The sequence below is a fragment of the Notolepis coatsorum genome (assembly GCF_963971535.1).
Source record: "Notolepis coatsorum genome assembly, chromosome: 16".
Classification (NCBI taxonomy): Eukaryota; Metazoa; Chordata; class Actinopteri; order Aulopiformes; family Paralepididae; genus Notolepis; species Notolepis coatsorum.
The window spans coordinates 103,837,987-103,861,409 of record NC_140180.1 but is presented as its reverse complement, the minus strand read 5'-3'; the positions used below and the strand labels follow the sequence as shown (position 1 = coordinate 103,861,409).

At 43.6% G+C, this 23,423-nt stretch overlaps 1 protein-coding gene across 2 annotated transcripts; it reads left to right on the top strand.

The window, feature by feature from the left end:
* The first annotated feature begins 2,420 nt into the window (after positions 1-2,420).
* On the top strand, positions 2,421-19,594 carry mrpl22 (mitochondrial ribosomal protein L22). Of its 2 annotated transcripts, XM_084331605.1 has the most exons (8): positions 2,421-2,458; positions 2,561-2,603; positions 9,686-9,800; positions 10,157-10,222; positions 13,455-13,532; positions 18,608-18,677; positions 19,222-19,446; positions 19,527-19,575. In XM_084331605.1, the coding sequence occupies exons 1-7, from the start codon at positions 2,434-2,436 to the stop codon at positions 19,428-19,430; spliced, it is 606 nt and encodes a 201-aa protein (XP_084187731.1). In that variant the 5' UTR covers positions 2,421-2,433; the 3' UTR covers positions 19,431-19,446; positions 19,527-19,575. The 2 variants fall into 2 exon arrangements, with proteins under 2 accessions (XP_084187731.1, XP_084187730.1); XM_084331604.1 differs by having other exon boundaries at positions 19,222-19,594.
* Positions 19,595-23,423: the final 3,829 nt, after the last annotated feature.

Sequence of the window (23,423 nt, the reverse complement as noted above, 5' to 3'; positions counted from 1 at the left end):
CCTGGAGACTCAATGAGGTAATTGTAGATGTCGCCATAAGACGCGTCTGGCCATTTAGTGGGATCATTTTTTCATTATCCTGTTCGGCTGAAAGGACACTGGCCACCGAAGCTCCCCCCTCTGATGGAACAGTCCACATTCATTCGTGCGTCATCTCGCGTCGTCCAGACTCCGTTGACAATCAGCGCATGTGTATGGGGAGTAGGTGCTGGAAAAGGGACTTGATCTCGGCCAATTTAGTTCTGATCGATTAGGAATGGGTCGCGCCGTGTTCAGGAAACTCAGGCGTATAAAAGTCTATTCGATCATGTCTCTAGCACCCCCACAGCCGTAGCTGCAACCACTTACATCACGGCTCTCATCCACATTCATTCATTTGCTCCCCCCGCTATCTCCTCCCCGATTTCAATGTAACGCGGAAGTGCAGTGGTCTATTGCCATCAATAAATATATGATAGCCATATAATAAATATACGAGGCTGGGCTTAACAAGTCAAAGTATTCTTAATAATAATAGCCAGAGGCTGGGCTTAACAAGTCAAAAGTATTCTTAATAAATTATAGCCAGAGGCTAGGCTTAACAAGTCAAAGTTTTCTTAATAATAAATTATAGCCCGAGGCTGGGCTTAACAAGTCAAAGTATTCTTAATCATAATAGCCCGAGGCTGGGCTTAACAGGTCAAAGTATTCTTAACCCTTTACCGGCCAAGTAACCATTTTTGGCCACTTCCCCATACAATATATTTAGCCAGGTGGGAGAGGGGGGGGATCTTTAATCTATGAAAAAAACGTCTTCCAGCCAATCAGCACAGGTCAGGCTATGACACAAATATTGTCACCATCCCATCTGACCAATCAGGATAGACCCTGGGGATCTGCAACTTCCTTCTTTTCCACCAAAATAACATTCTAGAGTTGAAATTGTGAATTTCCAGGTATTTCAAGAAGTGACCGGTAAAGGGTTAATAATAATAAGGGCCAAGGCTGGGTTAAATTAAATATTATGACTTACCATTCTTGTCCGCGTCCTCCTGATGTGTGTATGTCCCTCCGCCTCGGTCTCACCTTGACGTTGAATCAACCACGCCATACGGGCACTTCTCTATGGTTCCATATGGAAACGTCAGTCCTGGCGGTGCCCGTCCGGTATAACGTTGATTCCAAAAAGGATGTCCCAGTTATTGATCGCCATCTGGTAGATCGATATGTCCATTGGCTGATGCTATATTCCTTTACTGCATACTGAATTCAGCGTCGCAATAACTAAGTATTCCATGGGGCTGGGGGCAGCCATGGTGCTGCTAGCTTCTTTCCCCCACGAGGCCCTGCTGTGGCTGTTGCTGCTTCGGTCGGGTTGCTGTTTTTTGTGATAAATGTATCCAACGAACCTCTCATCGAGTTATTGAACACTTCTTTTTTCTTTGCCTTCTTTCGTTGTAAATTCCCGGAGCCAAATTTCCACCCTTTATCGCGTTCTCTTGTCGACATTGTGTTAAAAAAATTTAGCACCACTCTGACTCAGTCATCCACCTTACTCCACACACCTGTGAGTGACCACCACTGCCACCAGTCCACGTGCCAGCGCTTAATGGCAGCTTTTTATATGCACGCCGCTTCAGATGACGCACGCATCACGCTGCCTGTCGCAGGCATAGTGAGGAGTCTAATGTGAAATATATAAGCATGGATGTAAGTCACATTAGACACCTGTTAGCAAAACTAGATTTTCGGTCTGTGATGGAAAGTGATTGTTAACATTATATTTATTTTTATTTGTATTAAAAAAAATTATAATAATAATATATATATTTTTTTTTAAGTTCTGGGGTGGCACCTCAGGGGCACCTGAGATTTCAGGGGGGGCACGTGCCCCTGGTGCCCCAGTGGTAAAATCGCCACTGGATGTACGTCTGGCGTAAAGTACGAATCTACTTTCTATAGAAGAAGCTGGGAGGTGCGCTGTTTTAAGTGAGCGTGTGTTATTGGATTGATTCATTGATTGAAAATTGCATTAATGTCCACCTTGTTTCGAACTAGTTATGCTTAGGCCCTCTTTCGAAGTCGGTTATGCTTAGAGTTTGGAATCAGGGCTGGTGGTCTATCGCCCTGCTCTAAAGTCAAACTCTAAGGATAACCAACTTCGAAAGAGGGTCTATCTAAGCATAACCAGTTCGAAACAAGGCGGACATTAATACCATTTTCAACCAATCAATCAATCATTCCAATAACACACGCTCACTTCATTCTTAGATCATGCACCTCCGAGTACTTCGAGAAACTTCCGTACTTTCAGCCAATCAGCGCGCTCTCTGTGGCTGCCACAGGCTTGCCCCTTGAGAGGATTCTCCGGCGCTGCAGCTGGACCCTACTCAACGCGTGGGAACGATATGACCGTAAAGCAAAACTCCCCACGTCGCAAAAATTAAATCCAACATGGCGGCCCCTATGACAGGACGCGGTGAGGAAATTAAACACAACCTTTAGCTATATATCCTGTTCAATACTTCTGATGGCATGTCAGTTTGACTGAATATACATTGTGTTTTTTTTTGCTTCACAGGGCTTGCATTCCTTAGGACTTTAACTGGACAGTTACAAGCAAAGTAAGTGACTGGAATCTACGGTCCCGAGTCAGTCGACCTGTAAAAGGACAAATCAATACAATCGCATTAATCTGTCTGTCTGTCTGTCTGTCTGTCTGTCTGTCTGTCTGTCGCCACTGGTCACGTCAGTAACCAAAACACAGGCTTCGTGTGTTGCTCAATGTCTAGCATCGCACATTATTGTATTGTATTGTCTGTACTGTATTGTACCCATTCTGCAATCTGTTAAATAAAGTTTTCAGTCACATTGGATTCTGGCATATGTGGCAAAGTCAGCCAGAGGTGGATTTTTCTCCCTAACCTAACAGCTTATTATCTGACGGTGAAGGTGAGCTTGATTGATTGAAAATTGTATTAACAGATTGCAGAATGGGTACAATACAGTACAGCTCAATACACACAATTGTTAAGGGGATGCAGACCAGAGAAATACTTTCGTCTTGTTTACATCAGGGTCCCACCTAGTGAATGAATGAATGAATGAAAACTTTATTTAACAGATTGCAGAATGGGTACAATACAGTACGGCTCAATACATACAATTGTTAAGGGGATGCAGACCTGAGAAAGACGTTTGTCTTGTTTCCATCAGGGTCCCCCATTTTCAATTCATATAGACATATATGACATACATGACATACAGATAGTCAGTACTGCTACATCTATACATTTATGACATACCAGATTTGCAAATACAGTACTGTTTGTGATACAGAAGGAGTCAAGAAAAGGGAGTATATACATATACATAGTGACGATGAGTTTAGCTCAAGACAATAGATTAATTTAACTTGATTCATCAAGGATGACTACGGAACTCAGAAGTATCCAACTTGCAGATTACACTGAATTAGCTTAATGTTTGTACAATTAATCATCTAAACAATAAACAGAACCTATGTGGCGTTGAGGAGGGAGGCTCAGGGCGTCTGGTTCCACTCAGCTCAGTGAGGAGGAGGTCGTTTCGGGGAAGGGCGTTTGGTCCCATAATGCATGAAACCTCATGTTGATTTGCTCAGAGTTCTGCACACTAAAATACTTCCATCACATTTGTATTACCAGTAAGCAGATAATATAACTTGACTCTGGAGAAGATGGTAGAGTAAGTGCATTTCCTATAATGTTGGCGTGTTCCATCAAATTAAATTGGATTAAATTAATGAATCTTTGCTACAGTCTAATGAAGATGTGTCGTAAGTAACCTGTACTTGATACATGCTAACCAGCTGCTAGATACATAGGATGCACCATATTTAACCCCAATCCTACCGGTTCTGTTGTGAGGACATACTGTAAGTCTTACCAACGTGTCCTGTGTCTCGAGAGCCTTCACCCCTGACTATTTAATGAATGGTGGGTGTACTTTGGTAGAAAATAGTTCCTACATGAAACTGCTCACGACAAGCTATGTGGATTATCTTGAGTAACCGGGTCATGATTTCTGGAAAGAGACACTGATTTCGAGTTCAAATAAAAAAAGTTGCCGCGCCACAAATCGTGTGCCATTCAGCTCCATTGTAGTAGATTGACAGCAGATATCTCCACAACTAGCCAAATCACACCGAAACTATCTGGATAGATAGCACTCTGGGTAAGGAGGAAAATATGTTTTATATTTATATTTTTATTTTGGGTGAACTGCCCCATAACTCCTGCATTATTACCTTCTCAAGTGCAATAATTAATGCTCTTAGGTAATAATGACTGTCTAGAATAGGGATGGGTGTGAGTAATCGATTACTCGAGTACTTGCCGTTTTAACTGAACTCAAATGGTTTTTGAGGGTGCCAGACTGGTTGTACTGGACAGCTCCCAAGGTGCTGGGCGAGGTGTTCAGTGCTGAAGGTCTGACTCTCTGCAGAGCAGCTGAGTGTGTGTTGGCTAGGAGCTGTCTAGTGCTGAAGGTCTGACTCTCTGCAGAGCAGCTGAGTGTGTGTTGTTGGCTAGGAGCTGTCCAGTGCGCGTGAATATTTTCCCTAATGGGGTTGTACTTCCGCGTTCGGTTTGTGCGATCTGATTGGCCACTGACGTTTCTGGTCATGTGACATGTGCGCCAATCGTGTGACGCCTAGTTCTGCCACTGGTTAAGCTTAGGCACTCTTTCGAAGTTGGTTAAGGTTAGAGTTTGTCTCAGAGCAGGGCGATAGAACTAGAGATGTTCCGATACCATTTTTCCCTTTCCGATCCGATTCCGATACCTAAGCTTTGGGTATCGGCCGATACCGATATTTATCCGATACCAGTGCATCAAAAAAAAATTAAAAAAAAAATTATATAAATTAACCTTTTTTTTTTTTTTTTTTTTTTTAGATACTGTTATACTGTTTTTTAGTAATAACTAGAACGTATAGTATTTATTCAACAACAGGTGATTGTATAGATTTGTATTAGTATCATTAATCAATGAGTATGGGCTGCAGCACTGCAGATATACCCTACTCCAATGATCCACACGGACATTAAACGGTGTTGCACTCGCTACTCAGTGGCTCTGCAGATATACCCTATTCAGTCTGTAAGCTAGTGGCATAGAACGTTCATGTTGTGGTTTTTGATGCAAAATAAATATTCAACATTCTCTTTTGAAACTCCGCCTCAGACTCTTATCCTTTGGCACTTGCTGTACTTTGCTTGCAGGTCTGCAGCCATTATTGCTGGATTATGTGAATAGCACCAACTTTAGACACGGTAACGTTATCAAGCTAAGCTAACTGACCTAGCGCGTCTTCCCGCATTGATAACGTTAGTAATAGTCAGCTAACGCTAGTCCGTAGCTACTTAACTTAAATACAATTCACCGTGGGTGCATTATTGTTGATAGACGGTCACGGACAGTGTTAGGTCCTGGAGAAAGGACAGGCGATCATCTGATTTGATGTAACGTTAAAAGCGGATGTTGTTCCAACTAGCTATCTTTCCAGCTAATGCTATCATAACACCAGCCAAACACAGCCCGATTCCCGTCCGAGCTCCCCGTCACACCGCACTGTCGGGGACAATGGAATTTAAGAAAGTGTATCTGCTGTTAAAATGACACAGCATCACACTTTAAAACATGTTCATTTTATAATCCTCACTCTGCGCAGGACTCGGCAGGAGATAAATTACATCATGGGATCGGAGGCTAGAATTTACGTGTACTCGCCGATACCGATACCAGCGTTTTAGGCAGTATCGGCGGCATTTCCGATACCAGTATCGGTATCGGAACAACTCTAGATAGAACGCCAGCCCTGATTCCAAACTCTAACCTTAACCAACTTCGAAAGAGTCGCCTAAGCTTAACCAGTGATAAACTAGGCGTTAGGTAGTTTGCAGGCTGTTAGAGCCGGAAATAGTCGCAGAACTAGGCGTCACACGATTGGCGCACATGTCACATGACCAGAAACGTCAGTGGCCAATCGGATTGCGCAAACCGAACGTGGAAGTACAACCCCATTAGGGAAAATCTTCACGCGTCCAATGCTGAGTGTGTGTTGGCTAAGAGCTGTCCAATGCTGAAGGTCTGACTCTCTGCAGAGCAGCTGAGTGTGTGTGGCCTGGGCACTGTCCAGTGCTGAAGGTCTGACTCTCTGCAGAGCAGCTGAGTGTGTGTGGCCTGGGCACTGTCCAGTGCTGACGGTCTGACTCTCTGCAGAGCAGCTGAGTGTGTGTGTCCTGGGCACTGTCCAGTGCTGACGGTCTGACTCTCTGCAGAGCAGCTGAGTGTGTGTGGCCTGGGCACTGTCCAGTGCTGACGGTCTGACTCTCTGCAGAGCAGCTGAGTGTGTGTGGCCTGGGCACTGTCCAGTGCTGAAGGTCTGACTCTCTGCAGAGCAGCTGAGTGTGTGTGGCCTGGGCACTGTCCAGTGCTGACGGTCTGACTCTGCAGAGCAGCTGAGTGTGTGTGGCCTGGGCACTGTCCAGTGCTGACGGTCTGACTCTCTGCAGAGCAGCTGAGTGTGTGTGGCCTGGGCACTGTCCAGTGCTGACGGTCTGACTCTCTGCAGAGCAGCTGAGTGTGTGTGGCCTGGGCACTGTCCAGTGCTGACGGTCTGACTCTCTGCAGAGCAGCTGAGTGTGTGTGGCCTGGGCACTGTCCAGTGCTGACGGTCTGACTCTCTGCAGAGCAGCTGGGTGTGTGTTGGCTAGGAGCTGTCCAGTGCTGAAGGTCTGACTCTCTGCAGAGCTTATTTTAACCCATTCAGTGCCAACCACGAGATTAGTCGGGTTAACTCGCCATGCGTTGAGTGCCAAGACCAGAGAAAACACGAGAAAACTCGGGTTTTAATCGTTATTTCTTTTATTAGCAATATCCATTCATTTTTCATCCATCCAGCCTGCCGTTATCATTGGTAATGGGTCTGAGCTCGAAAAGGGCAAATACAGCCGCCTATCGTCTCCTGGATGGTATTTCACATCATTGGATTGGATTGGGTGGGACTGTGCATCAGAAAAAAACTCCGGCCCCGGGGTTTCCCTTCTTGGGAAAGCAGTAGCTGTTACCACATTCACTGGGAGGCTCGGAGCAGCGTCGATTATGTGTTTTGGTGCTATAACGTTGGATCAATAAACACGATCAATATTTGGAATGGCGATCAGGAATTGGATTAATCTTTTTGCAGAACATCTGATGTGAGGTAAGGACTCTATTTTACCAGTCTTGGGTTAATCAGATGTTTTTTTCTCTGCCATCGCAGCGTGTGTGTGTGTGTGCATAACGTTCGCGCTGACCACGGCATGGATAATCGATTTTCAGCCCGCTTCTCTAGCGTGCATAAGTACACATACTATCGATAATCTAGCGTTTATTTGAAAACGATTCATAAATCAGCCGAAAAATGACCGTGTTTTGTGTATTCCACTAAAGAGCTATTATCATGGAATTTCTCTGGAATTACTAGACATCTCCAAAACGATACTCTTATTCAAAACGGTATAAAACGGAAATGTACCAATGAAAAAACTATCCGTTTTGTACATGTTGACTGCAAGCAAGTCATTGATAAGCGAGGGGTGTTTTAGACCCATAGTCATAATTTAAGATATAGTTTAAGCAAATTTCCCCGTCCTCCCATTGATTTCAGTGTTGGCACGCTAGTCCTAATATGGTCAAAAGGGCGTGGCTCTGAATGAGTTAAAGGGGACATGCATTGCTATTCCTTGCACTATTTGGGCAACTTTACACAATTCCTGTCAGTCTATGGAAGACATCTGTAAGGTTTTTTTCAAAAAAATTCATTGTTTTATATTTCTAATAAAGTACTCAAAAGCATAATTTTTCAGCCTCAGGATTTCAGGCTGTCATCAGCGTGATACATACGAGAGAGAGAACAAGCAAGCGAGAGAGAGCGAGAGGGAGAGAGAGAGGAGAGATGCGTCCCGACACACACGCAGTCAAGTTTGTGTGTAAATGCTCCGACGAGGGAGAGAGAGAGAGGAGAGATGCGTCCCCGACACACACACACACAGTCAAGTTTGTGTGTAAATGCTCCGACGAGGGAGAGAGATGGCGCACACACATTTTTACACACACTTCTGCACGGTCCCGCGGCGCCAGTCCCTCTCTCTCCCTCTCTATCTCTCTCTCTCGCTCGCTCGTTCTCTGCCTCTCTGTCAAAACCCGTTTGAGGAAGTGTCGGGTTACACTATGCGCTACAACCATAGAGGGGGCGTTACTGCAGATCAGCTACTTGCTACGTCGCATTGCGAGTCAAATCAGAACAGCTTAGTTGAGTGAGGGAAGATCTCGTGAACTCGAGACTAGACTGATGAGTCAATATGATAATTAACGACACAGACCACAATTGATATAATCCCCAATTGCTAGGAAGCAATGCTAATGCAAATGCTAAAAAAGGCCATTTATAATGCATGGGACCTTTAACTGTTACGCGAGGTGGTCTGCCATATGCCGACCCGGACAGTCCAGTTGTCTATCATCAATGCAAACTTGCGAGCACCAGACCTGGAACGTTAGCTAGCTGCGTGAGCAACTCCTAACTTTGCATCGGTGTAGCGCTCATCGATGCGCCTCAGGATGGGATATGGTACGCTGGCTCAAGCAGGTGTATCATTTGCCGAAATCTTTCGGCAGCAACCATATCGATCATGCCGTTTCCGATAAATGTGCAGACTGGCTTGGGTTATTTTTTCAAAATCAACTCTTCTCTTAGCCTGCTTGATTTAGCAAGTTGCCGTCACTTGTGTTTTTTATCCCTTGCTTATTTTCCAGACACAGAGGTAGTTGCCTCGTCGTCATAGTTATATTGCGCCCTCTATCTGTTCATTGAAACATGCTTTGAAAATACACCATTCTACTGACTGCTACAATGTAATAAGAGACAGACAACATTGTAACATATCATTGTTTGATAGTAGATCGAGTAAATGTCATGTTTACTCATCTGTTCGAGTAAATCCTTAAATTAATGATCAATCAGGGCGACTGGGTGGCGCAGCGGACATTGCGCTCGTCACCAACGCAAGAGACACCGGGTTCGACTCCGGCTGTCGGTGTTGCCTCCGGCTTGGGCCAGCCGTCATACTAATTCAATTGGCAGAATTAGCGGGTGGAAGTCGATGGGTGGTAATCTGGACGTTGTGGACAGCGACTCCTACAGGTCGGTTGGGGTCGCCTGGACAGCAGAGACAGGAAATGGCGGGGGTAGTGTGAGCCTCCCACACGTTACACCTCGCCAATGAGAGTCCGCGCTGGCAGGTGGAAAGATGTGACAGGCGGCCTCCTCGTGTACCAGAGGGGACACGTGATGCAAGGCTTCTATCCTCCCTACAACCGGCCAGTGGGGGGCATATGCGAGCAACGTTCAAGACAGGGGAGGGAAGAATTGGCACAATGGAATTGGGATGGGAGAAAAATAGAAAAAGAGGAGAAAAAAGTCGATCAAAAAAATAAAAATGAATGATCAATCAATCGATCTTCGATTCATTGTTAACATCCCTACTAATCAGTCTTAATATGGATGAGTATACCTACCATAACCTATACTGTATGTTTTTCTTTTTTTTCTCTCTCTCTCTCTCTCTCTCTCTCTCTCTCTCTCTCTCTCTCTCTCTCTCTCTCTCTCTCTCTCTCTCTCTAGACCTCAGTGTCTGTCATGTCTTCATACCAGTTCGTCTCTACAGGGCAGACACTGGGAGAGGAGAAACTTCGAGCTGTTTCCTCCTCAGCTTCCAGATGAGCCCCGCAGACCAGCCGTGAGTAAACCCTACCCCAACCCTAGTCCAACCCTACCCCAACCCCAGTCCAACCCTAGTCCCACAGACCAGCCATGAGTAAACCCCACCAGTCTATAGAGTAGGTCTACCAGTAAAATACAGCCTCCTGGTCACTAACACAGTCTATAGAGTAGGTCTACCAGTAAAATACAGCCTCCTGGTCATTAACACAGTCTATAGAGTAGGTCTACCAGTAACATACAGCCTCCTGGTCATTAACACAGTCTATAGAGTAGGTCTACCAGTAAAATACAGCCTCCTGGTCACTAACAGTCTATAGAGTAGTAACATACAGCCTGGTTTTGTTGTGATGTTTCCATGTCTGCTTCCAACAGGAGGTTCACCACAGCAGGAGACAGATCAAGTACAGCAAAGACAAGATGTGGTACCTGGCCAAAATGGTGAGACATTCAGAATATTTTTATTTTTAACTTAATCCTACCAGTATCTTTAGCTTGTGTCTGAACCAGCCAATGGAAGTACTTAAAGGAACACGTCAACATTTTGGGAAATTAGCTCTCCAGGGCCCTATGACCTGGTACCTGGTTCAATTAAGTCGATCAAAAGTCCCATTATCCAGATTCAATTAACCTGATGTTTGAATCCGCGCTTTCCCTGTTCCTCGAAGGTGGATTCAGTCTCGTTAATTCGAACCAGACTTGATGCTCAGGATAAGTGCGCGCGGCCGCCTCAGCTGAAAAGACAGCAGGTGTCGATCGCAGAAATCCTGATTTTCTAACGGCATTGATTGATTGATTTATTTAAAACTTTATTAACATATTGCAGAATGGGTACAATACATACGGCTCAATAGCCTCGCCGACAAGTTAAATGCATAATCTATAGGCTAATGTTAAATCCCTCATTACCCCAATCAATCAGATTATATTTCTTTAAATGTGCCTGATGGCAGTAGGCTTAATGGAATGAATAATCGAATGAGATCTATTGCTAGCGAAAATAATTAGTTAAACTCTTTCAGAATAAGTAGATACAAACAAGCCCAAAGAGTATCTAATTGATAAGAATTAATAGATGCTTATGAGGATATCTGCAATGTATGCGCTAGGCTTAGGTAACATGTACTTTATATATAAATACAATTCTCAAGGCGCGACCCCCGAAATAACAGAGGCTTGGAGCCGGCTATACAGTTTCACTATTAATCAGGTTTTAATCTGTTTCGGACATAATCCATATGCATTGAATTGATTAACCTTTGGTTTATACCAGTGACGCATGTTCATCATCAGATAACAGTGCTTGAACAGATAAATGCATTTTCTCAAATGCATTAATGTGACGTCAACGTAGGGCTGGGCGATAAAACGATAACGATAACTATCTCGATAAATTATTTCCTTGAAATAAACATGAAACGTGGTCGCAAAGTTTCGATATATCGATTTTCCAAGCTTGGATATGAGCACACGCACTAACAACCAATCAGTGAAGGAGATGGCCGATAGCGGAAGGAGACCCGCGCTGCACCTCTGGGTAGAGAGGTAGCACTCAAGTAGTAAACAAGGCTGGCTAGGATAATTAGCTTGCACGGCGCTATTTTATAGTTTACGTGCCGAGTGGGTGTGTGGCGTGAATTCTGAGGGCACGGTTATAGTAGTGTGGGGTATACGGTGGACGTCGTTGCAATGTATTGGGGCGAAACGGAGTATTTTAGGGTCATATTTAGTACATTGTCATGGGATACATGGCTTGCTCTGGCTAACTGCTAACGTGCGCGGACTGATGACGACATCAACTCGAGACATTCGCAGCAGCAAAACAAGTCTATTAATAGCTCGTCCATCGGCGCCGGGCATAAGAAGTTAATTAAACTTGACGGACATTATATCGACGATAATTATCGATATCGAGTTATATGAAAATAATTTAATAATTTTATCGCGATAACGTTTTTGGCCATATCGCCCAGCCCTACGTCAACGGCTCATTCAATTGCTCAAATCCGTCAAACAGCGCATCTCATCAGACATTTTAATCCCAGTTACAATATCACAATAACGTGTGAGTGATGATACAATTCAACAATCCTCAGATTCCTCGTAATTCATAATCCACAAAGACCACAATCCACGCATAGACACTTAAATTTTATGCTTGAATGAAACACAATCCGGGCGCTCCGTTAAGCAAATCTACAGCGGAGAATATATGAAACTAATCCGAGCCAAACGGCCGTTTCATTCATTAAAAATATCCCAGCGGGATTCACATTTGCAATGCGCCGTTATTAAAATAACCACATGCAGTGTGTATCGCGACTCCGAGCGCCGTATATGACGTGCATTATTTTATTTAGGACAAAGTAAATCTATAGGCTGAATATGATTTATCAGCATTTAGGTCTATTATTTTACATTTCAAAAGCCCCCTCTAGGAAAACGAAGCACAAAAACATAATTTAGAATGGTATAATGCAGATCTACACTGTGGTAATTATTTCAGGAAGCGAGCTGGCACTTCTTTGCGAGGCTGTGGCCATGGTTCATCCAGCTAACTGAACTTAACCCTGCTCCGGAGCAGGTTCAAACTTTCTGATCTGTTACTATGGTGATTTAGAAAATCCGACTTCGGGGAACGGAAATGTCTGGCTTAAGTCAAGCTATGCTGAAAATTATCCGGCTAACTCAGTTAGCCAGGTACGGGGAATAGGGCCTCCAGAGGGAGACAAGAAGATGGATACCAGTTTCCTCTCTGTGCGTTCAGTAGAAAGCTATTTGGCTGCATGTTAGCCTAGCTTAGCACAATGAATGGAAGCAGACATGACCGGTTAGCCTAGGCATTGTCCAACTAACACCTCTCCCGAAGACTAACCGGTCATGTCCGCTTCCATTCATTGTGCTAAGCTAGGCTAGCATGCAGCCAGATACCATCCCACCACCATTCCTCCCAGGTTTCAGGCTCCTCGTTCACTTCCATTCATTATACCTTTGAAGTATATTTAAAGGCAACAGAGGTTTCCCTCATTTACAGTCACGTTGAGTTTACATACAGAGATAAGCGATAATAAATACAGCATATAAAAACACAACATTAACAACAAGACGAGGGAAGACAAAAGCAAAGGATAACAAATCAATTAAAACATGTACAACTTGATCGACAGTGATTAGTGATCAAGGTCTTAAACTGCAACAGAGGGGAGAGTCTACATTGTTAGGGACTGTTGGAGTTAGTTCCATGAGCTAGAGGGGCAGCGTAATAAAATGCAGATTTACCATTTTTCCGAGCAAACTCGGGGGACCTCACTAGAACAGGTTCCATATAGGTTCCAACATTCCATTCCAATAATGATCTGATATAAGGAGGTAGCTTACCAATAAGGGCCAATGTTTATTGCGCCTCTACGTCAGAGAGGGCCAACCAACCAACCTTCTCATAAAGGACAATGTGATGAGTGTCGTATCTGTCACCAGTAATGAATCTGAGGGCAGGGAATCTCATGATGCTATGACGACAAAACACAACGCTATTTCTCAAGTTGCATTTTGTGCTTAGCAACACCCTAGATTGTGATTGGTATGAGAAATACAAACCCAATTAGTATTGAACCAAACCTCAAAATCACAACCAGCCTACAGGCCTAAAAGACCCGTTTCTCACTCTAAACAGATCAAAGGGATGAGCATTGATCAGGCCATCACACAGCTGGAGTTCAATGACAAGAAAGGGGCAAAGGTCATGAAAGAGGTTTGTACCTGTTTTAAGGTTTGTACTATTGATTACCGATGAGGTTGGTAGCTGTTTAAGCCTCATACTATTTATTATGGATGAGCTTGCTCCTGCGATTGCACTTGTTATTTCAATGTCATATTGTGATTTATTGCAAATGTATTATTAGGAAAGCTGTCATAGAACCCATCTTGTATTTGTACAATCACTTTTTTATCAGAAACACTTAACACATCCACCGCCATTCACACTGTAACACGTTATTGCCCGCCATGCTTTGACCGCCAGACCACGCTGTACAGCGATATTGAGATCAATATTTAATTTTTTCGCCATGGCATTCATAATTCATATATACATCTCCGGCGCTGCAGCTGGCCCTACGGCTCAATACAACGACTGCTCAATACCGCCGCCTGGTGGATGGTCGGGTGAGTTACACTCGAACAACAGGAAGTTGGAGGTGTGCGTCGATTAAATTCATCCGGCCGTCAAGACATTGTCGCAAGGCTCCCGACAGACACTATAGTACATATCGATCGCTTTATAAACTTAATAATCGATATGATTTCGGCATACAAACCGGAAATGGACCTAGGCGATCGACGTCCTATACTTGGGATATTTCACCGCCAGTCTCATCGGCGAACGGTAAGGGGACACTAACGTTATTTTCAGCCCAATTGTTTATTAATTTCACTGCAAACCGATCTGATCAATATATCACCCATACTACATAAAGCATTTACTGACGATCACGGAACTATAAACGACCCCCCCCCCTTTCCTACACATAACGTATACGATCATATACAGTTGACTTTTTTAATATAGCGTGTCTAGGGAATAAGCGGCAATCGATAATCTATATATGCGTTTAGGCCTATAACTCACGTTCTAGGAATTACTGCAGAAAACGATAAAAACATACTTATATTCTAGACGGTATTAACACAACAATGTATGAATGAAAAAGTATAACGTTCCTACATCCTGAACGATAGATAATCGATGTTGAATGGACCATAGTAATGTCAATTTAGCAATACAATTTAAAAAGTTATAGCCCTGCAAAGAAGGTGAACATCTCCATAGGCTTACAGTGGTGGCAGACTGGCTATATTGATGGATATAAGTTATGGCAGGGAATGTGTTAAAGGTGCTATAGATAACATTCAGCCACTAGATGTCACACTAGAGCACCATCATGTCATTATCCAATCAGGTGCATTCCACATGGAGAAATGGGAAGTAGGGAGGGGATACATGCACGCTACATGTAAACGACAACAACAACATTCATTTTGGACCCACATTTTTTTTAAATGATTCATTAATCAATTATTTTGGGGTAAAAGCAATACTTTTATTGATTCTGCACATTTCTAAAAGCTCTGTGGATGTATATACAAGATGAGACAAAGATGGCGCCGCACTGTCCGGCCACCTCTCTGTGGACTCCGTCGAGATAGTGCTTGATTTGGTTAATTTGTAAAATTAAGATAAAATTGTATCTATACTATAGCACCTTTTTTAATTCACAAAAGTACAAGGGCTGTATATGCATTCGTTTTAGTGACAGTGGTGCAAGTTCCAAGGTTCCACAGTAGGTTAGAGTAAGGGCGTTTTCACACCTGTAGTTCGTTTGCTTTGTTCCGATTCAGGGAGACACAGGGACTATAATGATACAATGTTGCACTTGTCCCTTAGTTCGTTTGTGTTCACACGGCTGTGATAACAGCGGACCAAAACAAACGCACGCGCGAGCAAACTGTCACTCATTGGTCAGATTTTGGGGTGTGCCCCCCCCCCCCCCCCCCCCCCTAACCCTGAATCTCCGCGTTTAGTGATGCACTGATGTGAAAATTGTGGCCGATACCGATAACCGATATTAATATTGCTGTTCTGGCCGATACCGATATTTACCGGTGTCGATATCTCTGTATAGAAAGCACTTTTTTATGATAATCAAATAAAGAGCTATTTTCCAAAACGCATTATTTGTTTACTTTTGTAACTTATTTTCAGAAATGACATATTTTTAAACTATTTGAGGCCAAAACATGTAAAAAAAAATATATATATATATATATATATATATATATATATATTTTTTTTTTATATATTTATATCGGCCCATATCGGCCCTATCTTGATATCGGACCGATACCGATGTGTAAAAAAATGGCCATATCGGCCGATATTATATCGGTGGTCGATAAATCGTGCATCACTATCCGCGTTACATTGAAATCGGGGAGGAGAGAGCGGGGGGAGCAAATGAATGAATGTGGATGAGAGCCGTGATGTAAATCGGCCGATTTAGTTCTGATCGATTAGGAATGGGTCGCGCCGTGTTCAGGAAACTCAGGCGTATAAAAGTCTATTGGATCATGTCTCTAGCACCCCCACAGCCGTAGCTGCAACCACTTACATCAAGGCTCTCATCCACATTCATTATGCTCCCCCCGCTATCTCCTCCCCGATTTCAATGTAACGCGGAAGTGCAGTGGTCTATAGCGCGTTAACTTTACCGATCTAGCTGCCTAAAGACTACAACCTGATCCCGCCCACAATTCAATGCGAAAGCGTCATCATGCAACGCGTATACAGTACGGCAAGTGAGTTGTGTCGGTTTGTTAAGTCGATTGCATTCTCACAGCGTACGAGTCGCTGCGGGTTCGGTTGGAAGTGCGCCGAGACTACCATCTCTAGCTTGTTTTGTTCCGCAACAGAATGCGATTGCTGTGTTCACATTATGCCCAAATTAACCGAAATAGGGGGTAAACGCTCCAGGTTTCGGAACAACAGCTCCAAACGAGCTAGGTGTGAAAACGCCCTAAGACATGTACGATGACAACAGGACCTCACATACCGTAATTCCTCTAATAGTAACCGGTACAGTGGCGTCGCGTGGGTAAAATAACAGAAGAAGCCAAAAAAAAATTATTAAAAAAAAAATTATTAAATATTTTTATTATTATTATTATTATTATTATTTTTTTTTTTTAAGTCAAGCAGTCACCATGTACACTACAGTATGGCTCGGCGGCCAGTCAAACTTTCTTTTTATTTATTTAACAGATTGCAGAATGGGTACAATACAGTACGGCTCAATACACACAATTGTATAAGGGGATGCAGACCAGAGAAAGACGTTTGTCTTGTTTACATCAGGGTCATTAATACTGCTGGAGCATTGGTTAATTTTTGGTCTGATTTTTCCTTGCACGATTTTGCGCGCCGCGTGGGAGCAAATTCGAGACACATATTCGGTTGCAAAAAGGTGTCCCACGGTCTCCTCTATGGCCGTGAATATTTTCACGCGGATCGGAATCACGGCGCGCCCGTGGGACACTTTTCCGTTTCGGCGAGTTTATTCCACGCTTTCTGTTTTCCTTTTCTAAGCATTTTAGGGGCTACATGTGAATCAGTAAAAGTTGCGGGACGCCCAGATGTTTCCACGATAGAAAGCTCGCGTGGATCCCATAATAGGCTCACTTAATACAGCGTTTTTAAAATCACAAGACATTTTCAGGGTCGCGAGCCGACCTTTTCCCCTCGTTTTCGATGATGGAAGTGATTTAGGAAAAGCTTCGGCACGCCGAGAGGTCCCCGTGGATTTAATCTCGCGAGGATCGGGGCAATATTCGGCCCGTGGGAACAGTTACGGGTTAATACAATGTTCAGAGTGAAGAGGGGAAAATATGCTGAGTATTTTCCTCTCAGCCCCGTTTTAAACTTTTAGGGTGTGGCAGTCAGCTCGAATCTGATTGGCTAGGATCGGATTTGGACTCTATAATGCTGGAAGCCTGGAGAAAGAGACCTACCATCTGCCTCCTATCCTGCTGCAGTGAGCATAGTGAGGCTGACAGTGTGTTAGAGGGAGTGAGAAGGAGAAGAGGGAGACATTTAAAAAAAAAAAAAAAATTTATAACACAGATGCACAGATGAAAAAGAATGTAAACTATATTAAAAAAAAAAAAAAAAAAATTCATATTTCATATTTGATATTAATTCATATTTTAATATTAGGGAGGCATGGCTTCCGTTGGCTTCCATAAGGATTCGCCACTGAACCGGTATTCAATTAAAAACCGGGTCTCTATTAATGGCCGGGTGCGCTGTTGAGCTAAGCAATTATAAGCCGGCCTCCTAATACAAGCCGGGTTTCATGTATATTAGAGGAATTACGGTATTTCCCTCAACGGATTTACCATAGGCAATATATTTTATTATTGTTGTTATATGCTGGCCTGGCTGTGCAGTAAATACCATATAATGGTATGGTGTTAATGTTTACCAAGAGAGTAAGCCTACCTCAGAATTGTATAAAACGAAGTTATTATTATTATTATACCAGTATTGTGATTGCACTATTTTACTTTTTTTACTTTTTTTGACCACCTGTAATTGCACTGTTTACTACCGTATTTCATACAGTACTTGGTTTCAATAAATGAACCCAGTACATTTTACTGGGTTCAAACTGACACAAAATGTTGATTTATTCATTATGATCTGTTTGAAAATTTGAAATATAGGCCTCTCTCTTATACATGCCTCCTCCTAATACAAGCCTGGTATCCGCTACAGTTGAAACAAATACAAGCCGGGGTTACTATTAGAGGAATTACGGTACATACAGTACACAAGGATCGCACCACATTCTCACTATATATTCATATTTAGTATGAGGGCTAGAAGGTATACAGAATATGAAGGTATACTGTCATGAATCCATACAAATGTATGGATCTTTATACCGTCGTTGATGATGTATTTTTTAAAGTTAATCAAAGAAATGTCCTTGCAGCAGTATACTATTATTTTTGGGATTAGAAAATGTATTAAGATATACGCCTATGAAAAAGCACTATGACAATTGTATTACAAATAAAAGACATCAAATCACAAAGTAAAATATGATTATCATCAAAAATAAGAAATATAGTGATACAATATACCATATACCATATCGCTCAGTCGTAGTACAATTTACATTGGATACATGGTATACAGAATGCTGCTGTGTGCTTTGTGTCTGTGTTGCGTTCTCTCCACTGTTTAATTTGTTCTTGCCATGTCCTCAGGTTCTTCTGGAAGCCCAGGAGATGGCAGTCAGGAACCACAATGTGGAGTACAAGTCCAGCCTGTATGTAGGTGAGTGTTGGCTTTAAAACCTGCTTGATATCCACCATATATCGACCTGTATGCAGATGATTATCAGCTTCATCATATATCAACCTGTATGCAGATGATTATCAGATTCATATCCATCATATATCAACCTGTATGCAGATGATTATCAGCTTCATCATATGTCTCGACGACATTGAAAATGAGGGTGACCTCAATTGTCTTTTCGAGAATAAATAAAGGTTTGAATGAATGAATTTAGCCTGGTATCAGTCTTATATTAGATACCAGTATCACATTTAGCCTGGTATCAGTCTTATATTAGATACCAGTATCACATTTAGCCTGGTATCAGTCTTATATTAGATATTGGTGCATCCCTGCTCATTATGTCTTTATCTAAAGTACAGTTGTTCTGTCTCGTCTCTATCTCTCATCATCCGTCTGTCTGTCTGTCAGTGCAGAGGTCATATTGTGTGTGTGTGTGCAGGAATTTACCTTTTTCTTTGGATTTCTCTCTCGTAATTTCTCTCCTTTTCTCTCAATTCTCTCTCTTATCGTTCTCTAGCGGAGTCTTTCGCCACCAAGGGTCAGTATCTGAAGCGAATCCGGTACCACGGCAAGGGCATGTTCGGCATCATGGACAAGGTCTACTGTCACTACTTTGTGAAGCTGGTGGAGGGAACGCCGCCCAGGCCGGAGCAGAGGACGGGCTTCGACCAGGCCAAGGAGTACGTGGAGGGCCTCAAGAAGAGAACCATCATCCACAGTCTGTAGGACAGAGAGAGGACGGGCTTCGACCAGGCCAAGGAGTACGTGGAGGGCCTCAAGAAGAGAACCATCATCCACAGTCTGTAGGACAGAGAGAGACGGTGTTCTTACCGGTCATGTATATTATTATTATGTGTGTGTGTGTGTGTGTGTGTGTGTGTGTCATTTGAGGTTTATAAATAAATAATGGTAATTATATACATGAGGACATTTGTCGTGTTTTTTTTTGTATAATTTTCTGTATGCTAATACGTTTCTAATGGAATAGAATGCAATAGAAATACTTTATTTATCCCGAGGGAAATTCAGCACTACAGATTGCTCACAATAAACAATAAACATTTAGGTAACATTTAGGTTTTTTGGTCGTTTAAATTTAGCTGACACCTTTATCCAAAGCGATTTACAGTTGTCTACAACAAGTCAGCAGGAAGGGTACTACTCTTGACAGCTAAGGGTAAGTCAATCAATCAATTTGTATTTATATACAGTAGCACATTTACAACAGTTGTGACTGTACCAAAGTGCTTCACAGATAAAACGGAGCAAAGAAGAAAATACATATACAAAACATACTAAATATAAAAGTGCAAATACAAATAGGTGCAGGGGTTCAGATAGAAATAAAAACAAAATAAAAATAAAATAAAAGTGCAGTAGAATACAAAATAAGGCATAAAGGGACTAAAAGTAGCGACCTAGGAGGCAGGCTCCGCTCTGGTCAAAGGCCAGGGAGAATAGATACGTCTTAAGCTGGGACTTAAAGACCTCCAGGGTCTGACCTGATGTGGAAGGGGAGGCTATTCCACAGTTTAGGGCTATGGAAAAGGCTCTGTCCCCTCTGGTTTTGAGCCTAGACCTGGGGTCATTTAGCAGCAGTTGATCGGCTGACCTTAGGCCTCTGGATGGGCTGTGGAGACACAGGAGCTCGGTCAGGTACTGTGGGGCCAGGCCATTTTGGAATTTTAAAACAGTTAAAAGTCATTTAAAATCAATGCGGTAAAGGACAGGGAGCCAGTGGAGTGAGGCCAGGACTGGGGTGATGTGCTCACGTTTTGGACGAGCTGTAGGTGGTGGAGTGATGCTTGATCAATGCCAGTATACAGAGCATTGCAGTAATCCAGCCGAGTTGTTATAAAGGCGTGGATCACTCTCTCCAGGTCGCACAGGTTCTGAGGTGGAAAAAAACTGTTCCTAACCACTGAGCTGACTTGTTTGTTGAATTTGAAGGCACTATCAAAAATCACTCAGAGGTTTCTAACAGAGGACCGGATGTTATAGCCCAGAGGACCTAGAACATTTGCAAGCGGTACATCTTCAACCTGTCCTTGGAACAGGCTGTCATCCCCACCTGTCTGAAGAAGTCCACCATCATCCCTGTACCCAAAAAATCTACGCCCGCTTGCCTCAACGACTACCGCCCTGTAGCCCTCACCTCCATAGCCATGAAGTGCTTTGAGAAGCTAGTGAAGGGCTACATCTGTGCCTCCCTCCCAATCAACCTGGACCCTCTGCAATTTGCATATCGCCCCAACAGGTCCACGGAGGACGCCATAGCCCATGTGCTGCACACAGCAGCATCACACCTGGACAAGAGGCAGGGGAACTATGTGAGAATGCTGTTCATCGACTACAGCTCAGCATTCAATACCATAGTCCCCTCCAAACTCATAGCCAAGCTCAGGGACCTGGGCTTGAACTATGACCTCTGCCAGTGGGTCTTGGACTTCCTGACGGGCAGACCCCAGGTGGTAAGAGCCGGCAACTGCACCTCCTCATCCATCACGCTCAACATAGGGGCCCCCCAGGGCTGTGTTCTGAGCCCCCTCCTCTACTCCCTGTACACACATGACTGCGTAGCACAGCGGAACAACAACACCATCATCAAATTTGCTGATAACACAGTAGTGGTGGGCCTGATCTCTGCCAACGACGAAAGGGCCTACCTGGAAGAGGTAGAGAACCTGTCACAGTGGTGTCAGGAGAACTGCCTCTCCCTGAATGTCAGCAAAACAAAAGAGATGATTGTGGACTTCAGGAGGTCGGGGGTCAAGGACTACAGCCCCCTCAGCATCGACGGGGCACCGGTTGAGAGAGTGAACAGTTTCAAGTACCTCCGAGCCCACATATCTGAGGACTTGACATGGACCACACACATTGACAGTGTTGTGAAGAAGGCACGACAACGCCTCTACTTCCTCAGGCGCCTAAGGAAGTTCCAAGTCAGTCAGAAGATCCTTAGGAACTTCTACTCATGTACAATAGAGAGCATCCTGACCGGCAACATCACCTCCTGGTTTGGGAATAGCACTGCACAAGACCGTAGCAGACTACAAAGAGTGACACGTTCAGCCGAACGCACAATTGGAGGGGGGCTTCCCACCCTCCAGAACATTTACAACAAGCGGTGCAAGGGGAAGGCTAAGAGAATTATTAAGGACTCGAGCCACCCGAACAACTGCCTCTTTGAACTGCTGCGGTCAGGCAAGCGATACCGGAGTCTTAAGGCGAGCACAGAAAGACTCAGAAGAAGCTTCTATCCCCAGGCCATCAGGCTGCTAAACGAACAATAATCACTATGCAACAACCATCAAATGCACACAGCACACACACCCACACGCACACACTCACTCAAACAAACAACACACTGCAGCACCCACTCTCCACACTTTAGATCACACAAACACACTTACACTTTATATTTATTGATAAAGGATTTGCACTACAACTCGTACACCTACTGTGAATTGTACCTAAATTGCACCTCGTCCCATTTCTCCATTTCTGCCTTGCACTATATAGTATTGTATATTAGTACACTGCACAGTATTGTATATTGTATGGTAACTACGTCTATTCTGCATCGAACATTGTACATATGTCTAAACTGAACACTGTGACCTCATTTTTTTACTCAAATTTTACTATGTTATTTTATTTCATACTTATCTTGTCTTGCACAGTCTCTGGAGCGCAACAGTAAGAAGCATTTTGTATAAAAGTATTCTGTACTTCTGTATGACAACTATTAAAGAAACTTGAAACTTGAACTTGAGAGAGGTATCGCCAAAGATTATAATCTCGGTCTTGCTCTCATTTAAATTGAGGAAATTCACACTTGTCCATGCTTTAATGTCAGTTAGACAGTCAAGCAGTGGCTGAAGTGCGACCTGTCCTGTGGCCCTAAGAGGTAGGTACATCTGTAAATCATCAGCAAAACAGTGAAAGGATATATTGTGCTTGGCCAGGAGTTCACCTAAAGGTAGCATGTGCAGTAGGACGAGGATGGGACCTAAGATTGACCCTTGAGGAACCCCACAGGTAAGGAGGGCCACGGAAGAGAGGAAGTCTCCTAGCTTCACAGAGAAAAACTCCGGTCGGTTAGGTCTGACTGAAACCAACTTAATGCTACACCTGAGATGCCCACGTACTGCTCTAGCCGTGACAGTAGGATCCTGTGATCCACCGTATCGAAGGCGGCTGTGAGGTCTAGGAGCACCAGGATCACAGGACCTGAGTTATTTTTTTTTTATGACCCAGGAGCCCGGATAGGAAAGGGTCTCGGGTGGACAGAAGATGCAATTACCATAAAGAGACTCGGCATCTTTAGTATCACTCGTAGAGACGAGTGGGTCCCACGGTGATGACAGACACCCCTGCCCTGGTTCAGCCTGCGCCCCCAGGATTTAACCCGTTCACTACCACACTATCAAAGGGTTAACCTTTTCACTGCGACAATACAGAACGTTAACCCTTTCACTGCCACACGACAAAGGGTTAAAGCTTTCACAACCAGACTACAGAAGGTTAACCACTACAGAAGGTTAACCCTTAACCGTCTGTAGTGTGGTAGTGAAAGGGTTAACCTTCTGTAGTGCGGTAGTGAAAGGGTTAAACAACAACAGCTACACAGTAAGGAGGCCCTCTCTCTCTCTCTCTCTCTCTCTCTCTCTCTCTCTCTCTCTCTCTCTCTCTCTCTCTCTCTCTCTCTCTCTCTCT